Source organism: Antechinus flavipes, chromosome 5 (genome assembly GCF_016432865.1).
Source record: "Antechinus flavipes isolate AdamAnt ecotype Samford, QLD, Australia chromosome 5, AdamAnt_v2, whole genome shotgun sequence".
In the NCBI taxonomy this organism is placed as follows: domain Eukaryota; kingdom Metazoa; phylum Chordata; class Mammalia; order Dasyuromorphia; family Dasyuridae; genus Antechinus; species Antechinus flavipes.
The window spans coordinates 92963696-92984301 of record NC_067402.1 but is presented as its reverse complement, the minus strand read 5'-3'; the positions used below and the strand labels follow the sequence as shown (position 1 = coordinate 92984301).

Sequence of the window (20606 nt, the reverse complement as noted above, 5' to 3'; positions counted from 1 at the left end):
GTGGTATTTGGTCAAAGAAAAGAGGATCTGTTTTGAGAAGTTAAATCCTAGCTGAGGATAGGAGTCAAGAATGAGTCTGGGGAATTTGGGGGATGGTTCTACCCTCCACAGTAGTAGTAAAGAGAAGAAAAAAGAGCCAGAAAGTATTGGACCCATTTTAGGATTCAAAGGGGAGAAGCTTTAGTAGACAAACTGTTGAAAGAAATCCATGACACTTGGATAAAATGTACGATTATAATAATTGGGCAACAAAGAAGTTCAAGTATCCTTTATTCAAGGTTGAAAAATGTACCATACTGCATTATTGCAAAAGTTCACTGGTACAAAACACTTTGCAGCTGGTGAGAAGGCAATAAAAAGTTGATTTTTAAACTCATTACTATAAATTACTCTTACAGTACTTTGCAAATTCAGAATTTCAAATTGCATTTTATTTTTCTAAAATTGCCCACAGTACTAGAAATTCCTGAAAATAAGGCAGCTGTTTTAAAGAGGAGGTAGCTGATGATATCAAGGGATTTCCATTTCTCGTTCAATGCCCACATATTTCAGGGCATCAGCCTGGCTATATCTGAAACAAAATTAGAAAAGAATTATCTCTTGGCTCCATATGGTCCTAGATAGGAGAACAGTGTGAATATACAACAGAGCCACATTTACATGGAAAGCAGGTGCAACACTAGTTGCACCCACAATATTGCTGGGGGGACTTGAATATATTTTCCAACAAATTCCACAAACAGGTAAAATAATCACTGCTGGACTACGATGGTGAAAATCCTTGATAAATTTAAATAAATATCTTGCTTATTGGATCTGAACTGAGTTCTTTTATGAACCCACCAACTACATTGAGAGCGTAATCTGCCCTCAATTTCTAGAACCTTACTTAAAGACCCAAAAAAATTCAGATTCAATTCAAACAGAATTTAACCCCACCTGCTCATCACAGCTCATAGTTTGTGAACTGGGGGTTCAAAAAAATGCAATGACTGCTCATCCAATGACAAGCTCTCCCAAGTCAGAACAAGAAGAAATGAAAGAAAGCTTTGGAAAAACCCAATGCTCACACTATAAATAGGTATTTTACCAACCTGTAGTCAAAAAACAGCTCTTCACCAGTCTGGATGGCTCTCTTAGCAAAAATACCTATCCTGTGATCACCGTTAACCATCATAACTGGAAAAAGACACACAGACCCACGTCAGCGAGCAGTTAGTATGGCACAGCCACAGGATGGTTAATGTGACTCCTACTAAGCATTAAACATTTGATTGATAACTACTCCTGGACATGATTTGGTTGGTACCTACCTTTTGCATAGCAGTTGGGATTTACTGAATGATTTGCAAAACGAATTTTGTTACCCTTGCGGGTTGCATCCACCACAAAATCTATTAGAAAAATAAATAAATTTAATAAGTGCCAGGCTCTGGTACTTGTACCTGTCTCCCCACCCCAATAAAGCTTTAATTGTCCTATCTGTATCCTTTTACGCTTTGGTGAGGACAAGTCATCAAATCATTCACTTCAAATAAACAACAGCATTTTTTAAATTTTTAAATTCTGAGAAAAGGAATGAAAGGGTTAGGTTTGAAATTTTCCATTTTCCATTTTCCTTGATGCCACAGGACCTTGGTCTGTGGAGTGTATTGAATCAGCTGAGTTTAGCATAGGAGAACTCTTTTCCTTGCAAAGAACTCAGGAAAGTAACCTGTGCTTCTTTTTGTCTATCAGGCAGCCTTTCCCCAAACTCTCAAGGGCTCTGATTCCTCCCCCCCGCCCCCAACCAAAAAAAACCAAAAATAGAGCTGGTATCTAATCAAACTTAAGGAAAAATCCAATAGAAGGGTTACATTATAGTACTAAACATACCATTATTCAAGTTGAAGAGAAAGCTGCACATGTACTTATCATAAACCTTTCCTCTTCTGTCTGCCTCATCCTGAGAAATAATCTAGAAGAAAAGACAAGGAGAAGGTCACCCTGAATCCTTGTTCAGCAGGGTGTGAGTAGCCTCCCTCAAAAGCACACCTGAGATGGTGGGTGTGATTCACCTTGTAACTCCACAAATTTTCCTTTTCTAGCCTTTACTAGTAGGATGCTAAAATGGTAACATCTTTCTCCTGGACCATCTATTTTGGTTTGAGATAATAGTAAACTAGCAGTATGCTGCTGTTTAAAACATAACGAGCTCTTAACATGAACATTTTTCTCAGTGCCAACAGGCAAGGTGTGTGCTGCTTCATCCCTTGCCTTACCTCGCCACAGTATTCAGAGATGAATTCATTCTTTTGCACAGGATCTTTGATGAAAATTCCCCAACCTGCCACATCAGATGGTGCCAGCAATAAATGCTAAAGAAGAAACCAGAACCTATTTATAATCAAAATTACAAGGAAAGCTCAAAAAGTAAGACATGATCTACAATTTGGAGGCGTAACCTAGGCACATGATTCAGCTTGTTAGTATGAACCCATCTAATGGGATCCTATGCTAGCTAAAACTTTTTAATGCCTAAATGAATAAGGATACTTGGCCTTTCTACTTCTCACCTCTAAGGACAAAGATGGAACCCAGAGACTTTTTTGTATGGTGTCTTCAAGTGTTAAGTGCAAAAAATATACAATTTTCACCATCTCATTACCATGAGATAATCTTAACTTTGTTTGGTCAAGGATATCTTGACCCACCCACCCCAGCCTTTGACAAGCCAGTGAATTTCAGAAACAGACAAACACACTGCCACAAAGGCTCTGTAAGGTAGACATATCAAGATGGTCACTCTACTCAAGAAAAACCAAGTCCTAAAAAAGCAAGTCGGGATTTTGGGCTCCTTATACTTAATAAATCCTCTTTCTCAAAAATGTCTTTACTCATGAATTTCCCAATCTCACTCCCAGTACCTTCTGTAAGAAAACAGCATTTCTTTAATTCAAGAAGGTCACATAGTATTGTGACACATTAGGTGTTGGGTATTTAAAACAGAAATTTCTTCCGTTGATAATCATTTCTAATAGCTATTTTCCTAGACTTCTAATCTCTTTGTGGTTCAATTCCATGAGAGAGCCATCTGTTGATACCTCTTTTACGGCAATTGGAACACATAGCAGGTGCATAACTAGGAGTTCATAGCTATAGGAAATTTGACATGTTCTGAAGGCCCCACAACCACCTTAAAACCTAAAGCAGAGTCAAGATGAATGTGATTTAGTCTTCAAAGTCCCCCAAATTACCTGAATAGTAGAATATTCACCCTGACTAAATTCCTCTTTTTCAAAACCTAAATAAGGTACAAAGTGGCAATTATATACATGAATTTCTTCTACTTCACAATTCCCTAAACTTTTGGAGAGCTACTAAATAACATTTGCCCACCTACCTTTTTGGATCCTCTCTGAATGCTGCAGTTCTTGCAAGACACATTTTTACTATCCCAGTGATCAGCAGCCCCACAAGTCAGACAGAGGTCTGGATCACACTCACGGACAGCCAAATAACAAGGGCACTGTTTAGTGTTGCATTGTGCTTTACAACGGCACCCGGGGAATCGGTTTTGGCCTTCAGAGAGGGTGGGAAAAGGAGAAAACTATGTTAGTAGAGGACAAGGATTATTTCTCTATTTATTAAGTGCTCCATAGACAGTTTCTTGATTAGGAACTATTTATGTATGTGGCTCCATAAAATTAAAATTTTTAAATTCTAAAGACAAATAAAAGTCATTCCTTAACAATCACATTTTCAATGTTCAATTATCTTGTGGCATGTTTGTTTGTTTTTCTTCTGGGTGCCCCTAACACTGTACCAGCTTTATTATGAATCTGTTTTTAATGGTCAAAGGAGAGGAGGGGAAAAAAAGAAAGGCCCCTTCTTTCAAGACAGGTTTGCCCAGCATGCAAAATGGCTTTAGAAGCTCAATGTTTCTTAAGTGAGATTTTCCTGAAGATGACCTCATGAGTAACTTTTTAAAAAGTGTAAAAATACATACTTTTAAATATTTGTTGAATGAGTGCTTCAAATTCTCTTACTAAAAAATGTATTTGATGCTCATCCTATTACAATGGGCATGACAGTGCACAAGGATAACAAATACTTACATTCTGAGCTACACTGACAAAACTTCTCACAAAAGTTTTGAGCAATCACGCATGGGCAAGAACTGTCACAAGGCTGACGTGGATGATCACAGGGTTGATAGTTGTAAACATGGTTAGAGGAGCCATCTGAATAAAGATATTAGTATGAAAAGCAATTGAGCCAGGGAACTGTAAGACTATTATATGTATAATTATCAAGTGGAAATCTTCCCTCTATCCTCTGCAGCTTAGCTGGATTTCTTTACTGTATTTACAAGGTTACACGTATTCCTGTTTACAAAGTGATGGCAAAAATTAGGAAATGTTAATATTTCCCAACCCCCATGAACCTGCTCAGAAGCATTAATTGTCATCTCAGCCATTTTTCCAAAGCAATTTCCCTTTAACACAAACACTGCCTTTCTACATCCCATTAGTTTAGGTTATGGGAAATACAATAGGGTAGTATCTAAAGGATCATTATCTAGCTCCCTCAATTTTTGTTTTCTTTAATAAACATCAATATCCTAAACCCTGATAATGTGACTATCCAGTTACAACATGTCAGTTCGTTGTGGCACAACAGACTCCCCATGGTGAGGCCCTAAAAACAATTAAAAACCAAAGTAGAAATGCTTAAAGTAAAGATAAAGTTAAATGGAAAGATGCTAACCCTTTTTCAGTTGTATCTTTCTGCAATGTGCAGCCCACAACCTGCAAAAACAAACAAAAAAAAACACAACACAAACACAAGAAAGTTGACAGGAGACTCCTCCTTTTCCTAGAGTTGGAGAGTTAATTACAACTACAAACCCAACAAAAAATTACTTAAATGGAAATGTCTATGTGACCAGACTAGCAATACTTAAATGAAATCAAAGTGTTCTTAGCTCATCTACAAACTAATCAAAACAACTCTAGGACAAACTGACCACTGAAAATATATATATATACATATACATATACATATATATATACACACAAAATTAAACCCACATTCCTATGTGCAACTTTAAAGAAAAAACCAGCAGATCATTTCCTGGGCTTGTTCTATAACATCCTATTATAAAATCCTACTATGAGAGTTTCCTTTTTTTTTTTTTTGGATGCATTTTCCACTGGATTGCCTAGTCACCTAGTTTGATCATGTCTCTTCATTATATCATTAAGAGACCATGATTGGTTGGTCACTATTAATCTCAAGAAGGAGATGAGGAAGACCCTCTCCAAGAAAACGTGCTGCATTGGGCAAAATTCCTGCCGGCAAAAGCTTTTGAATTCAAATTCTTGAATACCGAATTACATTGGCCCTGTTTTGGGGAGGAATCAAAACTAGTATAGCCATAGCAAGATGGCTGGCTGCTGGCTCTGATTAGGCTTTTGGGTGTGGGGAGTTAATTCTGCAGATAACTTAAGCCATTTTTTCATAATCATGCTTAAATTGTGCTAAAATTTCAGTTTTTCACGGCTATCATATTCTACATAGTCTTATCTCAGAAGTTAGCATCAACAACTCAACTTTAAAGGAAATTACCCAACTGAAACAATCAGTAGTTCTTGGTAGGCAGTCCTCAAATAAAATTGAGCTTAACCTCATTAAGTCACTAGTGTAGCCAGGACTGATAGATATTAAATAGATTATGACTGCTAACTAACTGCCTTTAAAGATATCTAAAGCTAAACTTTTACCCAAAAACCATATTAAGCTATCATCCTTTTCAATATACTATTTGTACTAATGAGAAATGTCATTTATCATGCTTCTCTATCCTAAATCATTTCATGGTAGCCTATTGACTTAATAAAATCTATTGATTTTATTAAAAGAATTAGTTTCTCTTAAGTACAGAGCCATATACCATGTGGCAGCAAAAAGCACACCATAGCAGCTGGCTCAAAAAAAGCCACCACACCTCAAGCAGATAGAATACTAAACCTATTTCCTACAGTTTTAGAACTATAAAACACTTACCGGTGTTTCCTTTTTTTCTTCCTTGGAGGCGTATCAACATCCTCAGCAGGAACTGGAGCTATGATACTAGATTCCTTTACTCTAAATTCATAGACCTGGCAAGAGATAGTAGTTAAATGGCCATGAGGCAGGTTGTTCCTGGACTGGTGGTGGTGATGCTGCCTTCTAAATATCTAAATCCTCTGCATACACCTTTCATTTTCATGGCTCCTGACTTTAACTATGCAAAATGATGATGATAATAATAATAATCTATAATTTTTAGGATAATTTCTGCTTAAAGTAACCATTTAGTAGATGTGAGAATAATTGAGATAAACAGTAAACATTCTTTTAAGTTAAAGAAATGATCTCCTTTGGGAAATTGTACGTTTAGCCCCACTTACTGATTTTCATCTGATGTTCTTACCTGTCTACATGTTTTGGTCCCAATCAACCTAGCAATGGCACAAAAATTATCATAGTAAGTGCCAATAAGAACTCTGAACATTGAGGCTTCAGCACCACTCCATTCCACATTCTCAGGAGGTTCAATATTTGGCTTCATTTTTATTGGTGTTTGACACCTGGAGTTTGCCTCTGTAAAACCAAGATAAAATATAAAACATGTTATGTTTTTAAAGATAAGTTTACTCTAAAACTAAGTTATATGGAGCCACTTACTAGTTCTCAGTTGTAATGGTTCTCAGTGGCCAATAGAACTAAAACTTAAAATCCTAATTTAGCCAATACTTCTAATAAACTCAGAAGATTTGTTGTTGACTCATTTTCTGTTGTATTCAACTCTTCATGAACATATTTGAGATTTTCTTGGCAAAGACAATGGTTTTCCTTCTCCAGAATCAAATTCAGGAAGATGAATCTTCCCTATATTTCTGGATGTCTTTCATAAAACCTCTTATCAGATTTGTTAAAAAGTCCCTAAGTAAATTAATGTGATTGTCTTTTCTTCCTTTTCCAGTGAAATAAACAAAAGAATCACACAGGAACCCTGTTAAATCAACACAGAACAACTTAATTAACTACTCAAGTCATGAATTAATTCTATAATCCAGTGTATTTTAATAACATTGTCTATGGTATCAAAGATATTATTAATATGTTGAAGTCAGTTTGGTTATACAATTTTTTTAAAAATTCTCAAACCAGGAGCGGGGTAGGTAGCATAGTGGATAGAGTACCAGTCCTGAAGTCAATTCAAATTCAGCCTCAGACATTTAATATTTCTAGGAAAAATAAAACCTCAGAAACAAAAAAACTCCTCAAACCAAAGCTTTTAAAGCATCTTACCGGAAGAACTAGAAGTTTCATCTTTCTTTTCTTCTTCCTCTTTATCATTATTCTCTCCACCTGTTTCAGTTCCAGCTTCCCTATCACTGTCTGTATCCTTTGATTCCAGCACATTAATGGTTGGTGTGCTTGGTCTACTGCTGTTATTTGGAAGCCTTCCTCTTCGGCGACCTCCTGGGCGCTTTGGAGGTGTTTTGATCCGTTCAGCAGTAAGAGCAGCTGCAAACTCCTTTGCCCCTTCCTAAAAGAAAAGAAAAAAAGTTATCTTCAAGAAATGTTTGGATGGGGAGGGGGGAGAGGAGTTAGATCGTGCTTGGCAAAAAATTAAGGAATTAGATCTGTGGAACCAGTTTAAATTCATAATACAAACTTACATATTTAATCATAATTTTCTCTATACCTATATATACATATTCTGAGGGGTTTCCAAAATTTTCAGGCTATGAAATAGAAGGATGAAACTGCCATTAATACCAAAAAGTGATGAAAGAAATTTCAGGAACAATAATTTAAATATAAGTATATATTTATGAAATGGGATCATTTCTATATATATAAGATGTTCCAGAAAAAAGGAATTTTCATAAGCCACATTTTAAATGAATTTGGGAGAGTCTTCTAGTAAATAGTAAAATTTTTTGATTAAGTGACAAATCCTCGGATAACAAAAATAAATATCATAATTTAAACTTCACAATTTAGATTTTCATGTATTAAATCAGTATGTACCTTTAGTAGAATGTCAGAATGTGTAGATAGTTCATAAAAACACACAAGAATATTTTCACCTTGGTCTACTTTATCCCTTAGGCCCCAAAGCAGCCTGAGACCAGAGAATAAGGTTTGTGGGCTTAGTAAAACTTAAACAAGCGACTGAGTAGAGAATTTTGGAATTCTCAGTTTTTAGTTGACTTGTTTATAAGCCCTGCTTGGTTTTTGTAGAACATACAAAAAGATCCCTGCCCCTAAGGAGCTTACATTCTTTGAAGAAGACCAGATTTCTACAAACAGAACAATACAATAGTATCAAATGTGATAAGCATTTTAAAAAAAAAATTTTAAATGGATGGTCAGAAAGGGGAGAGATCAATGAGGCCTTAAGTATCCTGCCTGTTGTTAACTGTCTATGTTAGAACGATGTTCCAGAGGGCAAGATTCTGACCTTGTAGACCTTCACCGGAAGTCCAATATAAAGACTTCATTAATTCCTGGACAATAAAACAACAAATCTTACCAAATGCTGGTAACAGTGTGGTCCACAAGGTTTGTTATCTAGTGCTGTTTCTGTGTTCTTCCGCTTATAAGTGTTGGGTGTTGCATGGAATGCTGTGAAAGAGACAAAACCATAAACTACCCAAATATATCTTGGGAACAAAGTCAGTTATCTAACCAGTTTATCAGTGTAGCTCTATAGAGCCACTGAGTGGAAAATAGACCTTGTTATTTATCTACATTATTTAATAAATTTTCTCTTCTAACCCTTTGAAGATCATCACATTTAATAAATAAGTCTCATCCAGAAGAAGTGACTGATATTCTGATAATTAGTGATTTCTTTTTTTTTTGGCAGGTGAAGCTGATAGATTCTTCAAGCCATGACTGTAAACATTTGTTTAAACAAAGTCCTTAATATCTTCGTAGAACAGTGTTCCCTGTACAGCTAAATGAAATTATTTATTTTTAAGAGAAGTTTCAGTTAATACTTAGTAAATTTGAACTTCAATGAGTAAGCCTGTAATATTAAGGTTGGGAAGATGGGGGAAGACGGGGAGGAGATGATGAAAGGCAAAGAAAAGTGTGGAGTTGGAGCAGAAAAATTAGTACTTCTAAGTGAAGCCTGCCAAATGCATGATAAACTGGGTCCCAGATTAGAAAGGGAAAAAAAAAGTTTAGCGAAATTCCAATTTCTCTAAGAAATTCATGTGATTTTAAACATGAATTTCTTATAGAAATTGGAATTTCATTAGACAAGTCTACCACTAAAGAAAGAATATGTAACGGTAAGCTTTCTTCCCAACTCAGATTGTTCAAAAACGTGGTTTGTATAAAAGCAGCAACTTTTGTTATATAAAATTTCATTGCATAAAAAGTGAGAGTTTCTGAAGACATTTTCTAATATCCAAAGGGCAAGTAATTCAGGTGCTTGCTGTTTTGAAAATATCATTAAATAATAAAGAAAAGATGATTATAATATTTTAGGTTGAGAAAACCTTCACGTTTATGAAAACTACACCTTTTAAGATAAATGGAAATCTTCATGTAAAAAGCTCAAAAAGAAGGAAGACAGGAAAAGAAACAAGGAAAAATGGAGACAATGTTTTCTTTACTAAAAATATTTACTTCTCTCAAGTCTGTGAGCTATCCTTTCCCAAAATGAAAAACCAACAGTAAATGACTAATTTGGGATTTAATTGCAGTTTGACAAAGTAGGAATCTTTTAGCATCCAGAAGGTTAAAGCTCACACAGCATTTTAGGAAAGTATACCTATAATTGGAATCAATCTTCAGATCTTAAAGAGTCTTCATTTTCTACAGTAACTCTAAAAAACAAAATGCTTTAGGAAAATGGATATTCTGTTCTCTATTATATAAATTATATATATATATATATATATAATACATATATACACACACATATGTATATGCATAAGATGTTAGACATTAATTGCTATATTAATATGTTTCCACAGAACCAAATTAATTTAAAGGTTTATTCTTAGGAAACCTATTACTGTCTTAATAAATAAGAACCATAAGAATAATTAAATCAGCTCAGCTTCGACATTTCCATTATTCAGAATTGGAAACCAATTCTGGACATTACCCACTGTCACACAGCACACTAAGAGGCAGTGTAGCACATGGAACAGCTAGAGTCCAGTCAAACTTCTAATATACTAGCCTTATGGCAAGTCACTTGGGGTCACAAGATCCCAATAATTGTCTAAGATGACAACTTGGATTGCAGGTGCCAATCTAAAACTGGTAGAGGGAGTTCCATACAAGGAGGAAAATCTCCCCCTCCTCCCCCCCCCAAAAAAAAAAAAAAGTTAGGCTAAAGTAGGAATAGATGTACTCTTTTTTTTTTTTTTTTTTAATAGAATTCTTAATCAAAAAACTTTTTAAATTTTGTGTGGTACTGTTCTTAAATTTCTTTTTATTTTCCCTAAAATTACAGAGAACCATTCTTACCCTCTTAGCAGGATTAAATACTTTGAAATCATGATTCTTTTGGGAAAATGTTTATTTCTATAAGGAAAATTTAAACTTGATACTTTAGTTAAAGCCATTTTCACATAGATTTTTCATCCTAAAACAACATCCAGTCAAATAGTAATAAAGTTATTGAACACTGTATTTCCACTTAGAATGCTTAATATGGAAAAAATGCTTTTAACATGACTAGAAAAAGAAAAGAATAAAACATATATTAAAGGACTTAAAAGGTAAAAATTTTTATTTATAAGAAGTAACTACAGCATCAATGTGAATGTCAAAAATTCTGATGATTAAAACTGCAGATTCTGAGATTTGAATGCTTTAGGCATTCAGAATCCAGAAATAGTTCAAGTAAACATCATATAGAACAACTTCAATAAAAAGTCCCTTAAGTGAGTCCACTAGATACACTTTTCTCCAGTCCAGAATCATTTTACAGATAAACAGACACCGTAGAGAATGGACCTCTAGTTAGGGGCAGATGCAAGACTTTCTTCCTATTATGAAAACAAATTTCTTCAATCGCTAATGCATGTAGCTGGTGCTATATTGATCAAGTACCAGGCCTGCAGTCAGGAAGATTCATCTTTTGATCTGGTCTCAAACTACTTAATAACTACATAACCTTTGGCAAGGGACTAAACCGCATTTGCCTCAATTTCCTCCCTATAAATAGGAGGAAATGACAAACTACTCCAGTACCTTTGCCAATAAAACTCCAAATGGGATCATAAAGAGTTCATGATTGAACAAGTCTGAATTAATTTCACCTGCTCTGTGTAGTACACAAAATGGACTGTCATATTTCAAATTACTATTGCATAATTATTTTAGAATAAACATGATAATTTACTTGTCTGCATCAGACAACTATAAAGCCATCTTACAAATATGTTAACATTTATGGTTCCAAGTCTCTGAAAGTTCATGCTAGTCCATGGATAACACCAAAATCAAACATACTCCTTGAGTTCAATATGTTCCTACAAAAATCTTTTGAACATACACCAACATAGCAAAAGATAAATGAATCTAATTCATTTTAGATCATGAATATACTTGGTAAGAAACAGGCAAAAAAAAAAAAAATCACCATATCTGCAAGTTGTGCTTTCTACCAAGATATAGGTCCTATTTTAAATGACTCAACTGTTTAGCTTTACCAAGTTTCTCCACCTCTGCTTTTCACTTCCCACTATCTCTTAACATCTATCTCTTCCCAACAGTTTCTAAAGAAAAGCAAACTTCTCGTGAATCCTATGGATGCTGTACATAAATGATAATTTTAACATTATCATTACATTTAATGTATAAAGTTAAACTGCACAAGGTCAGATTCTGAAAAGGATTCCAATTAATATTAGTTCAAAGATTCAGTGCTTTTAATTGAGAAGTGCTCACTAAACAGTGTTTAGTCTAGCTGGCTCTGCTGAAACTTTTATAATAAACTAGAATGTCTTATCTTTCAAGCTGTTTTTTTCCCTCCACTTTATCCTTAAAAGTAGCAAGACATATTTGCATTCCAAAAGGCATTAGAGTTTTAACCTCCACCTTTCAAAAAAATGAGGCACCAATAATTTCATTCACTTTGAATTATTTTGTTTTTACAGAATTCCTAATTTCACCATAATTACTATTTGAAATAAATAATATATTAAAATCTTCCCCAAATCTCAAATGTTTTGCATGTTTCTCATAAAGTTTGTTTTAAAAGTTTAAAAAGAGAAAAAAAATAAAATTGGACAAAAAGAAATTGATACATTGAACCACATACAACAGAAAGACAATCCTTTCTAAATAAGCCAAAGATAATGATTTTGTCAGTCAAACATAATTAAGTTGAGGCTAAGAAGTTCAGCACATTGTAAGCTTTGTTATAAATACAGTAGCCTTCTTGAGAACGTCATTCTCAAGTGCCTTTTATGAGCAGCTGACCAATACCAAAAATTATTTTAAAACAGGATTTCACTTCATCTTTTTTAGTGTCACAACTAATAAATTAAAAAGGCTATCAAAATTAGTGATAAACTTTAAAATTAAACTCTACTGCTGTTCTAATACATAAAAGGGTTAACATCTATTGTTTAAAGGATTTATTTACAAAAATTAAATATTTGGAATATGCTGTTATAAAAGCTACCTGGAGTGGATAGGGCACAAACCCTGAGTCAGGAGGACAGAGTTCAGATCTAGTCTCAGATACTTAATAGTTGTCTGACCTTGGGCAAGTCACTTAATTCTAATTGCCTCAAACAAAAAAAGATACTGTTTGGATATGATACTTTGTGATTCTCTGAGAAAACCCTCTGGGCAAGTCTCAACCCTCTCAGCCTTAGTTTCCTTACCAAAAAATTAAATATAATTACCTACCATTAAATGAGATACTATATGCAAAAAAGTACCTTAACCCTTAAAGCAACCCATCATAGTTAATGATGTTGCTATTATTCTGAATTAGTACTTCTGCTTACCAAATTTTATGTATTTAACTTTGTGAGCTTCAGCTTTCTCACCAGTAGCTGGTCTGAGATCCTTTCCAATTGCCCTATTATCTTGTTTTTTATATTTGAATATAACTAAATTGTTACAATATAAATTTAGCCTTTTAAATATGTTGAGGGTGTAGGGAAGATATATTTGAAAAGTTTTCATGACTAAGTGATCAAGGGCCATTATAAAGACTTTGAAAAATTGAAAAATGCTGAAATGATCATGTTTAACAATGCAGCTTTTTCAATTATTTTATTATTAAATTATTAGTTTAGCTTAGCTACCTACAAAGTGATCATATTTTTCCTGCCCTGAATATATTAATAGAATGCTATCATTTTACAGTACTAACCATGCCAGGTATAAATAGTCTAGAAATTTCTCCAGCTAAAAGCAGATTGAGGGGGGAAAGAGGAAAGAGTTTAAAGGGAAAGGGTGAATATGGCAAAAGGTGAAATGAAAACCGGAACATGTGTGCCTGATGCACACATTTGATGCAATCGTTTGTTCACAAACTACAAACAGACATGAGAACTCAAAAAGCTGAGCAATCTGGAAGCATTTTGTGTGAGGCTAAACGTATTCATGTAGGGCTTCTCAATTTTTTTGATCCCTTTTCACCTGAGAAATTTTACATGTATAAAAATCAAAAGTGTCTATTTGTATAGATAGTATGTTTTATGTACAATAACATATATATTTATAATATAATTGTTTATATATCTCAAAGGTAAATACAAATCTATTTCTATAATTTTAACATTAAGAAATACTGTTTAGCTATTCAAGTAACTTTTTTTTAACTTTGACAAGATATACACAAAAATAGTTAAAACTTGAGTAAATGTCAACTATCTGGAAACTAACTTACATGTATGTTATTTAATCTCAAGCAGACCTTCATTGTAACAAATTTTTTAATCATCCTTAAGTCTCTAATACTATTCTAAATTCTATTTGACTCACTGACTACTTCCTTTCCTTCACAGCAAAGAGTCCACCTCCTACTATATATTCAAAGAAAATAGAGGTCATTAATTTCAAACTCCTTTTTCTTCCCTATTTCACACAACTCAAAACTCTTCTTCTCTTCATCATCCTTCCATTCTTTTCTCAAATCTGTTATAGGTGGGCAATCCTCCATACCACTTATATTCACCTCTTCCTATGTTCTCTTTTTTCATTCTTGACCTCTCTTTAACCATTAGCTCTTTTTCTGCCTTCTAAAGTATACCTGGGTCTTCCCTAAAATACGTATAGTCTCAGGAACGGAGACCAAATGGAACTATTTGTAACATGATCTCATAGCATCTGACAACATTTCAATTGCTTCAAACTTGGTCCCTGTAAAAGTTAAATCTTGTTTAAGATATTCAGACCTCTTATCTTGGCCATTTTCTATGTGAAATAAGGGTAAAACCAAGAAGGGGAGAGAAAAACTTTGATCCTACCAATCCTTTAAACTATGATTCTGAATCTCACTTTCAGTCAAATGCTTTTAAAAAGTCCATATATACTTCATAATTATATTATTCTCAGTTCTAACTTTTCTTAATCCCTTGCAATATAGCTTCTGATTCAAATTGTTCTCTCCAACATCTCTTAATTGTTACATAAACTCTTACTAAGAGCTACCAACTTCTCCTGGATACTTGCTTGTTCTTACACTGCTCTGACCAATTCTATTTAGAATTCACAGTATTTCATCCTATTCCCCCTCACTGAATGTAGGAATTCCCCCACATTTCTCAAAGCTCACTGAGTCACAGGCCCTTTTTTCCTCTTTAAGTGCCCAAGATTCCCATATCTATTTAGCCCTTCCTAAACTAGCTTTTGAATTTCAATGCTTTATGCCATATACATCTCAAATTCACAATGTGTAAAAGAAAACTCAGTGTATTTTCCAGGAAATCCATCCCAATTCCATATTTTTTTAATTATTCCATATTGAGGACATTAGTACTGCTTTTCCAGCAATCGAGATTCATAACTTTGGAACAGTTTTGCCTTTTCACTTCCCTCCATCAAACTACAACATGTAATCAAGTTGCAAGTATGGTCAGTTCTACCTCTCCATTCTGTTATCCTAATTCAGATCTTCATCTCTACTACTGCATTTAAAATAGTCTTCTTGCTTCCAATTTCAGCTTATGCAGTGCAAAACTGATATTTCTAAAATGCAGCTTCTGACTTTTATTTATTGGCCTTTCTTTTTCATAAATCTTCAGTGGTTACAAAATGTAACACATCTCACCTCTGCATTTAAAGCTATATTTTGCTTTATATGCTTTCTCTTCCATTACTCTGGTTTGCTAAAGGTTCTCTATAAGTAAATGACCTTCCATCTCTCACCTTCTTGTTTTTGCACATACAGCTGTCCATATCTGATAGGCATGCATGTGCATTTTACTAAGGAGATCTAACATTTTTCAGGATAACAATGTCAATTTAAAAAGGACAGAATGTATCCAAACACCAGTTTTATAGGATCTCTCATTGAACATAATGCATTTCATGGAAATCAGAAAGTGGTATAAACAAAGACTGCTAAACTAGGACATAGCAATAATAAAATAGTACTTTATATTTATATTATGTCTTAATTTATAAATATATATCTAATAATTTAACTATAATAATCTATATAAACTATAATAATAATCTAACTATAAAAACATATTAACATGGTATAAAAGTATTACTACATTTTCCAGTAGGCCAATGAAAAACTAGACTACATCAAATTAAGAATACATTTTAAATAATAAATATAAGATTAATTTAATAATAATTTACCATGTCATATAATATTGCATTTTATTATTTTATTTAATAATGTATTAATTTAATAAGATTAATTTATGATTGACTGGAAATTAGTACTCCATTTTTTTCCAATATGCATTAAATGTAAAGTTCCATAATAAAAAAAAGTAAACCAAAACGTACAATAATTGAACTTACGATGTAAGAAACAATCATATTTAAAGCAGCGCCTGCAGAAGAGTGTATGAAATGAGTGCAGGCTTTGCTCCCTCTGAACAGACTTAGCATTTGGTCCATCTATGTTTGGTGTACATTCAGGAGGAAGGGCTCCAGGAAGTTGCTGCTCTGTTAGTTCTTTATACCTAGTAATCAAAACAAAAGAGTATTTTTGGAAGCTAAATTCTTAAAATCATTTGGTCACTGCAGTTGTCATTTCAGTACTTCTTTCACACACACATACCACACAACTACAACTTAAACATGAAGAGAAAATTAACCTGAATTGCAATGATCAAGACTGTCCCCTGGGCTACATACAAGTAACTATAGCTAAACTAATTTTTTAAAAAAAAAAACTTTTTTTAAAGAGAAATGGATTACTGGATAAGAGAATGACAAGAGGGGATAAATATTGGCAAATGAATATAATGTGAAAAACAACAAATATGCATTTTTTAAAGTGAAATACAAATATCACATGTATTTAAATTTTTCCCTCCATTCACAGAGCTACCACTTTTAGATTAAGTTGTCATCACCTCTCTGCTAGATTATTGCAACAATCTCCTAATTGGTCTTCTTGTTTAAAATCTCTCCTCACTTCAATTTATTTACCACACTGCTACAAAATTATTTTTCCCAAGTGTAAATCTGACTCCATCACTCCCCTCTTCAATAAACTCCAGTGGTTTTCAAAGGCCTAAATTCTCTGGAACTACAAACTTGTTTACTTTTGTAAAGCCCTTCACAATCTTGTTCCACAATCTCATGGAACAAAACTCAATCGTCTACATCATGGGAACCAGCAAAACTGGCGTTCTCTGTTCCTTGAACACCACACTTCACCTCCAAATTCATTGCTTCTTGCCCTTACCTGGAATGTTACAAGCTCACCTCAGAGTCCTTTCTGCACTTCCTTCTTTCTACACAAAGCCTTTCCTGGGCTTCAACTTCTGGGAAGTTCTCTGTCTCTTAAACTATCTTTTTCTTGTATGTATGTATGTATGTATGTATGTATGTAATACTTCATATACATGTATGTATGTATGTATGTAATACTTCACAGCTCTTTATTCTTTGTACATATACACATACTGCTCATGTATGTATATATTATTTTCTTCATAATTTTTTGCATATTATATATTTGAATATTTTGATATTTGAAACATTTATATAGTAAGAAAGTTTCTCTGAAGATCTGAAATACAACTACATTAAGCTACATTAGGCAATTTATCCAAACTCAGTATTCATATGGGGCCAACTATGGTGTCCTACCATTCCACCTATTTATCTTCACTTAAAGCCAACCCAGTTTTTTCAATCCTCTTATGGAACCAGAAGTAAAAACAAGATAGAAGATGATGTAGTATACTGAAAAGAACACAATTTGGGTGTTAGAGGAACTGGATGAAAATCCAACCTCTGACACTTCCTATGCAACGCTGGCCACATGATTTAATCTCCCTCAGCATCCTTATTTATAAAATGTGCAGACTAGAGACATACCTCTGATACTCTGGTCAGAAGGGACAGGGCCTTAATTATGATGATAAAGAAAGAGAATTTAAATGAAAAATGTGGTCATTGTCAACCATTACTGGCAGGTGATTACGTTGCTACAGCACTATAAATAATGTTTTATGAAAAATACCTTTGCATGTTATTCCCAGGCCAAGCTGAGATTCTTTGAGGGAGACCAATTCTAAGCAATAGCATTATAGAAGAATGTATGAAGTAGTTCAGGTGGCTAAATGAGTGGGGAGAGGGCACAGAGAAATAAGTGGCAGAAAAAATAGTCTTCTACTTCTTGGAAATTCTAATTCTAATTGGCTATTCAATATGATTCATGCTAACATTAACATATTGCCTGAAAGTCTATAAAAACCTCTTAACATCCAGAATTCATTTACTCAACAAATAATTAATTGGGCACTACTACATTCATGGCTATGTTCTAAATATTACAAGAGATGAAAGAAGCCATAGTATCTCATAGTCTAATCAACAAGTCATATGTGAAATTATATAAAAAGAGAGGTACTATTCACTATAATTATTTAGCTCAGAAGAATTCATGTTAACTATGAAGACAAGGCTTTATAAAGGAACTGATACTTTAGCTGGATTTTGAAAAATAAGTGTAGTTGCAATATGTAAATATGGATATTCCAAGTAAAAGAAAAATATAAATAAGCCAAAAGAAATAAAATAAAATATTAAAAATATAAAATATAAATAAGCCAAAGGAAAAAAAAAATTGCTGGGAACAGTAAATGATGCCAGCTATAAGAGTATAAAGACTGGGCAACAGAGAAAGAACACTGGGAAATGAATATAAACTGCTTGCATTTTTGTTTTTCTTCCCGGGTTATTTCTACCTTCTGAATTCAATTCTCCCTGTGCAACAAGAAAACTGTTCAGTTCTGCACACATATATTGTATCTAGGATATACTGCAACCCATTCAACATGTAAAGGACTCTTGCCATCTGGGGGAAGGGGGTGGAGGGAGGGAGGGGAAAAATCGGAACAGAAGTGAATGCAAGGGATAATGCTGTAAAAAATTACCCTGGCATACGTTCTATCAATAAAAAGTTATTAAAAAATTAAAAAAAAAAAAGACTGGGCAATGAGGTTGGAAAGATGCCAAATAAGAGAAAGTTTTCAATGTCAAATGAAGGAATTTAGACTTAATTCAATAGAAAAGGGAAATCACTAAAGGATTTTTAATAAATAAGTATTACATTAGTATTAGGTTAGCCCCAGTTAATAAGAGGATGTTGGAAGAAGGAATGAGAGAAGAGAAAAAAACAGAATAAGGAAAACCAGTGTAAAGCTGTTGGGCCTGATCTAGGGTAGGTACAATTGGGATGGAGAGAGAGAGAGAGACTAATGTGGGATATAAGAATAAAACAAAACAGAGCACCTGATTAGATGAAGTGAACTTGGACCAAAAAAAAAAAAAAAAAAAAAAGGAAGGACTAAAATAATAATCATACAAAGCTTTGAGCCTGGATAAGTGATTAGTAGGACAGATATGGCATTTATAGTCTCCTTTTTAAGAGGAAAAATTTCTTAGAGAGAAAAATATACCTTTGTATGAGGTGTTCCTAGAAGCCTAAAGACAGGCAACTAAATAGTCCTAAGATTTGAAAGAATAGATCCTAAGAATGAAAGGAAATGGGTTTTTTTGGTTTGTTTTATGGATTCATTTGAGATATCTAATTCAAATCCAAATAATGGGAATGAGCCTGTAAAATAGCTTGTAAGATTATTGATATAATGATGAACAACAGAAGTCTTCAGGTACTAGACCTGAAAGTTCAAAATGCAAGGAGGCTGTGTGTGTATTCAAGTACAGAAACCTATATATGGAAAACATATTATTGCCTTATGGGGTCCCCTGTTCCATAGATAGATGCTCTATAATGTCCTTGGTCTTTCTTTGCTCCAATCCCCTTTTAATATACATATTTGTTCTATTAGTCAAAGGGAAGACAGGATTACCCCCCCCCCCTTTTTTTAACCAATCTTAGAGAAGGTAAAGGATGGTTCAGATCACTGATTATCATCACTTAAATCCCCACAAAGGCCAACAACTCACTATTTTTACTACTGTATCTATTTTAACTTGTGTCTATTGTAGGGATGGAGGAGGCAAGAAACAAATTAGCTGACAAAAAGGCTGAAATCAATCAAAAATCTGAGAGAACTGGAAAAAATCTCACTTTAATAAGAAATAGCCATAAGAAAAGGAAAGGATTATTTTGATCTAAAGAACAACAACTCTGAAAAAGGCCCTAGAGAACAGATTTTGAGAAGTAGAACTAGCCACTAAAATATAAATGCCATAACATGTCAAAGACCTATAATTTTGAAGATTTAGGAGTATTCATTTGGGAACTTCTTTCAGATCCTAAATGTCTATAATTTGTCTTTGAGACTTGTCTGAGGCTAGAAGAGATCAGGTGCCTTCTTCAGGATTGAAAAGCAATTGAGTATGAGAGGCAGCATTAGAATTCAGATCTTCCAGACTCTAGAGAAGCCCATTAATCCATAAATCAAGGCTGTTGGAGGAAGGGGAAATGTGGAGCTTCAAAGTTCCCAAAACAGTTGAGAAGGTATTAAATCACACTTTTAAGTCTCATCCCAAGCTAGACCGAGATGTGGAAGAGAAAGAAACTTCTTCCACTGTACCCCATTACACTTAGCTCATTTCAACTTCATCAAGGCTAACAATCTTAAAACAAAGTAAGGAAAATTAGATAGTTTCCATTTGGATATCCCCAAGAAACCATACCCTGTGGGGCAAATTGTTCAATTAAGAAAGAGAATACTAGGGGCAATAATAAAAATCTTTTTTTAAATTCCCACATAAGCTTATTACTTATGCTAAAAAAAAACAACCAGGATAAGGTCCTTCCATCTTTAACATGTATACATATACATATATTTGTTTTATGAAACAAAAAGTAATGCAACAGAATTGCTAGTCAGCTGTCAGTTTCATTTTCAGAAGCCAAGAAACATCCCAAACACTATACTAAATAAGTGCTTTACAAATAATAT

General features: G+C 33.9%; 1 protein-coding gene across 8 annotated transcripts in view; it reads right to left on the bottom strand.

Annotated features, from left to right (window-relative positions):
- Positions 1-253: 253 nt before the first annotated feature.
- EZH2 (enhancer of zeste 2 polycomb repressive complex 2 subunit) overlaps positions 254-20606 on the bottom strand; it is a 109005-nt gene continuing 88652 nt past the window's right edge. For 4 of the 8 annotated variants that reach the window (XM_052001721.1, XM_052001719.1, XM_052001720.1 and 1 more), the window contains 13 exons: positions 15997-16175; positions 8573-8664; positions 7339-7579; positions 6458-6627; positions 6049-6143; positions 4750-4790; positions 4098-4223; positions 3383-3561; positions 2262-2357; positions 1876-1957; positions 1314-1394; positions 1095-1179; positions 254-571 (listed from right to left, as the gene is read on the bottom strand). In XM_052001721.1, coding sequence (XP_051857681.1) covers positions 511-571; positions 1095-1179; positions 1314-1394; positions 1876-1957; positions 2262-2357; positions 3383-3561; positions 4098-4223; positions 4750-4790; positions 6049-6143; positions 6458-6627; positions 7339-7579; positions 8573-8664; positions 15997-16175 — 1528 coding nt within the window. In that variant the 3' untranslated portion in view covers positions 254-510. The remainder of the gene's footprint in view (positions 572-1094; positions 1180-1313; positions 1395-1875; positions 1958-2261; positions 2358-3382; positions 3562-4097; positions 4224-4749; positions 4791-6048; positions 6144-6457; positions 6628-7338; positions 7580-8572; positions 8665-15996; positions 16176-20606) is intronic. The other 4 variants (XM_052001722.1, XM_052001724.1, XM_052001725.1 and 1 more) reach the window with 3 other exon arrangements.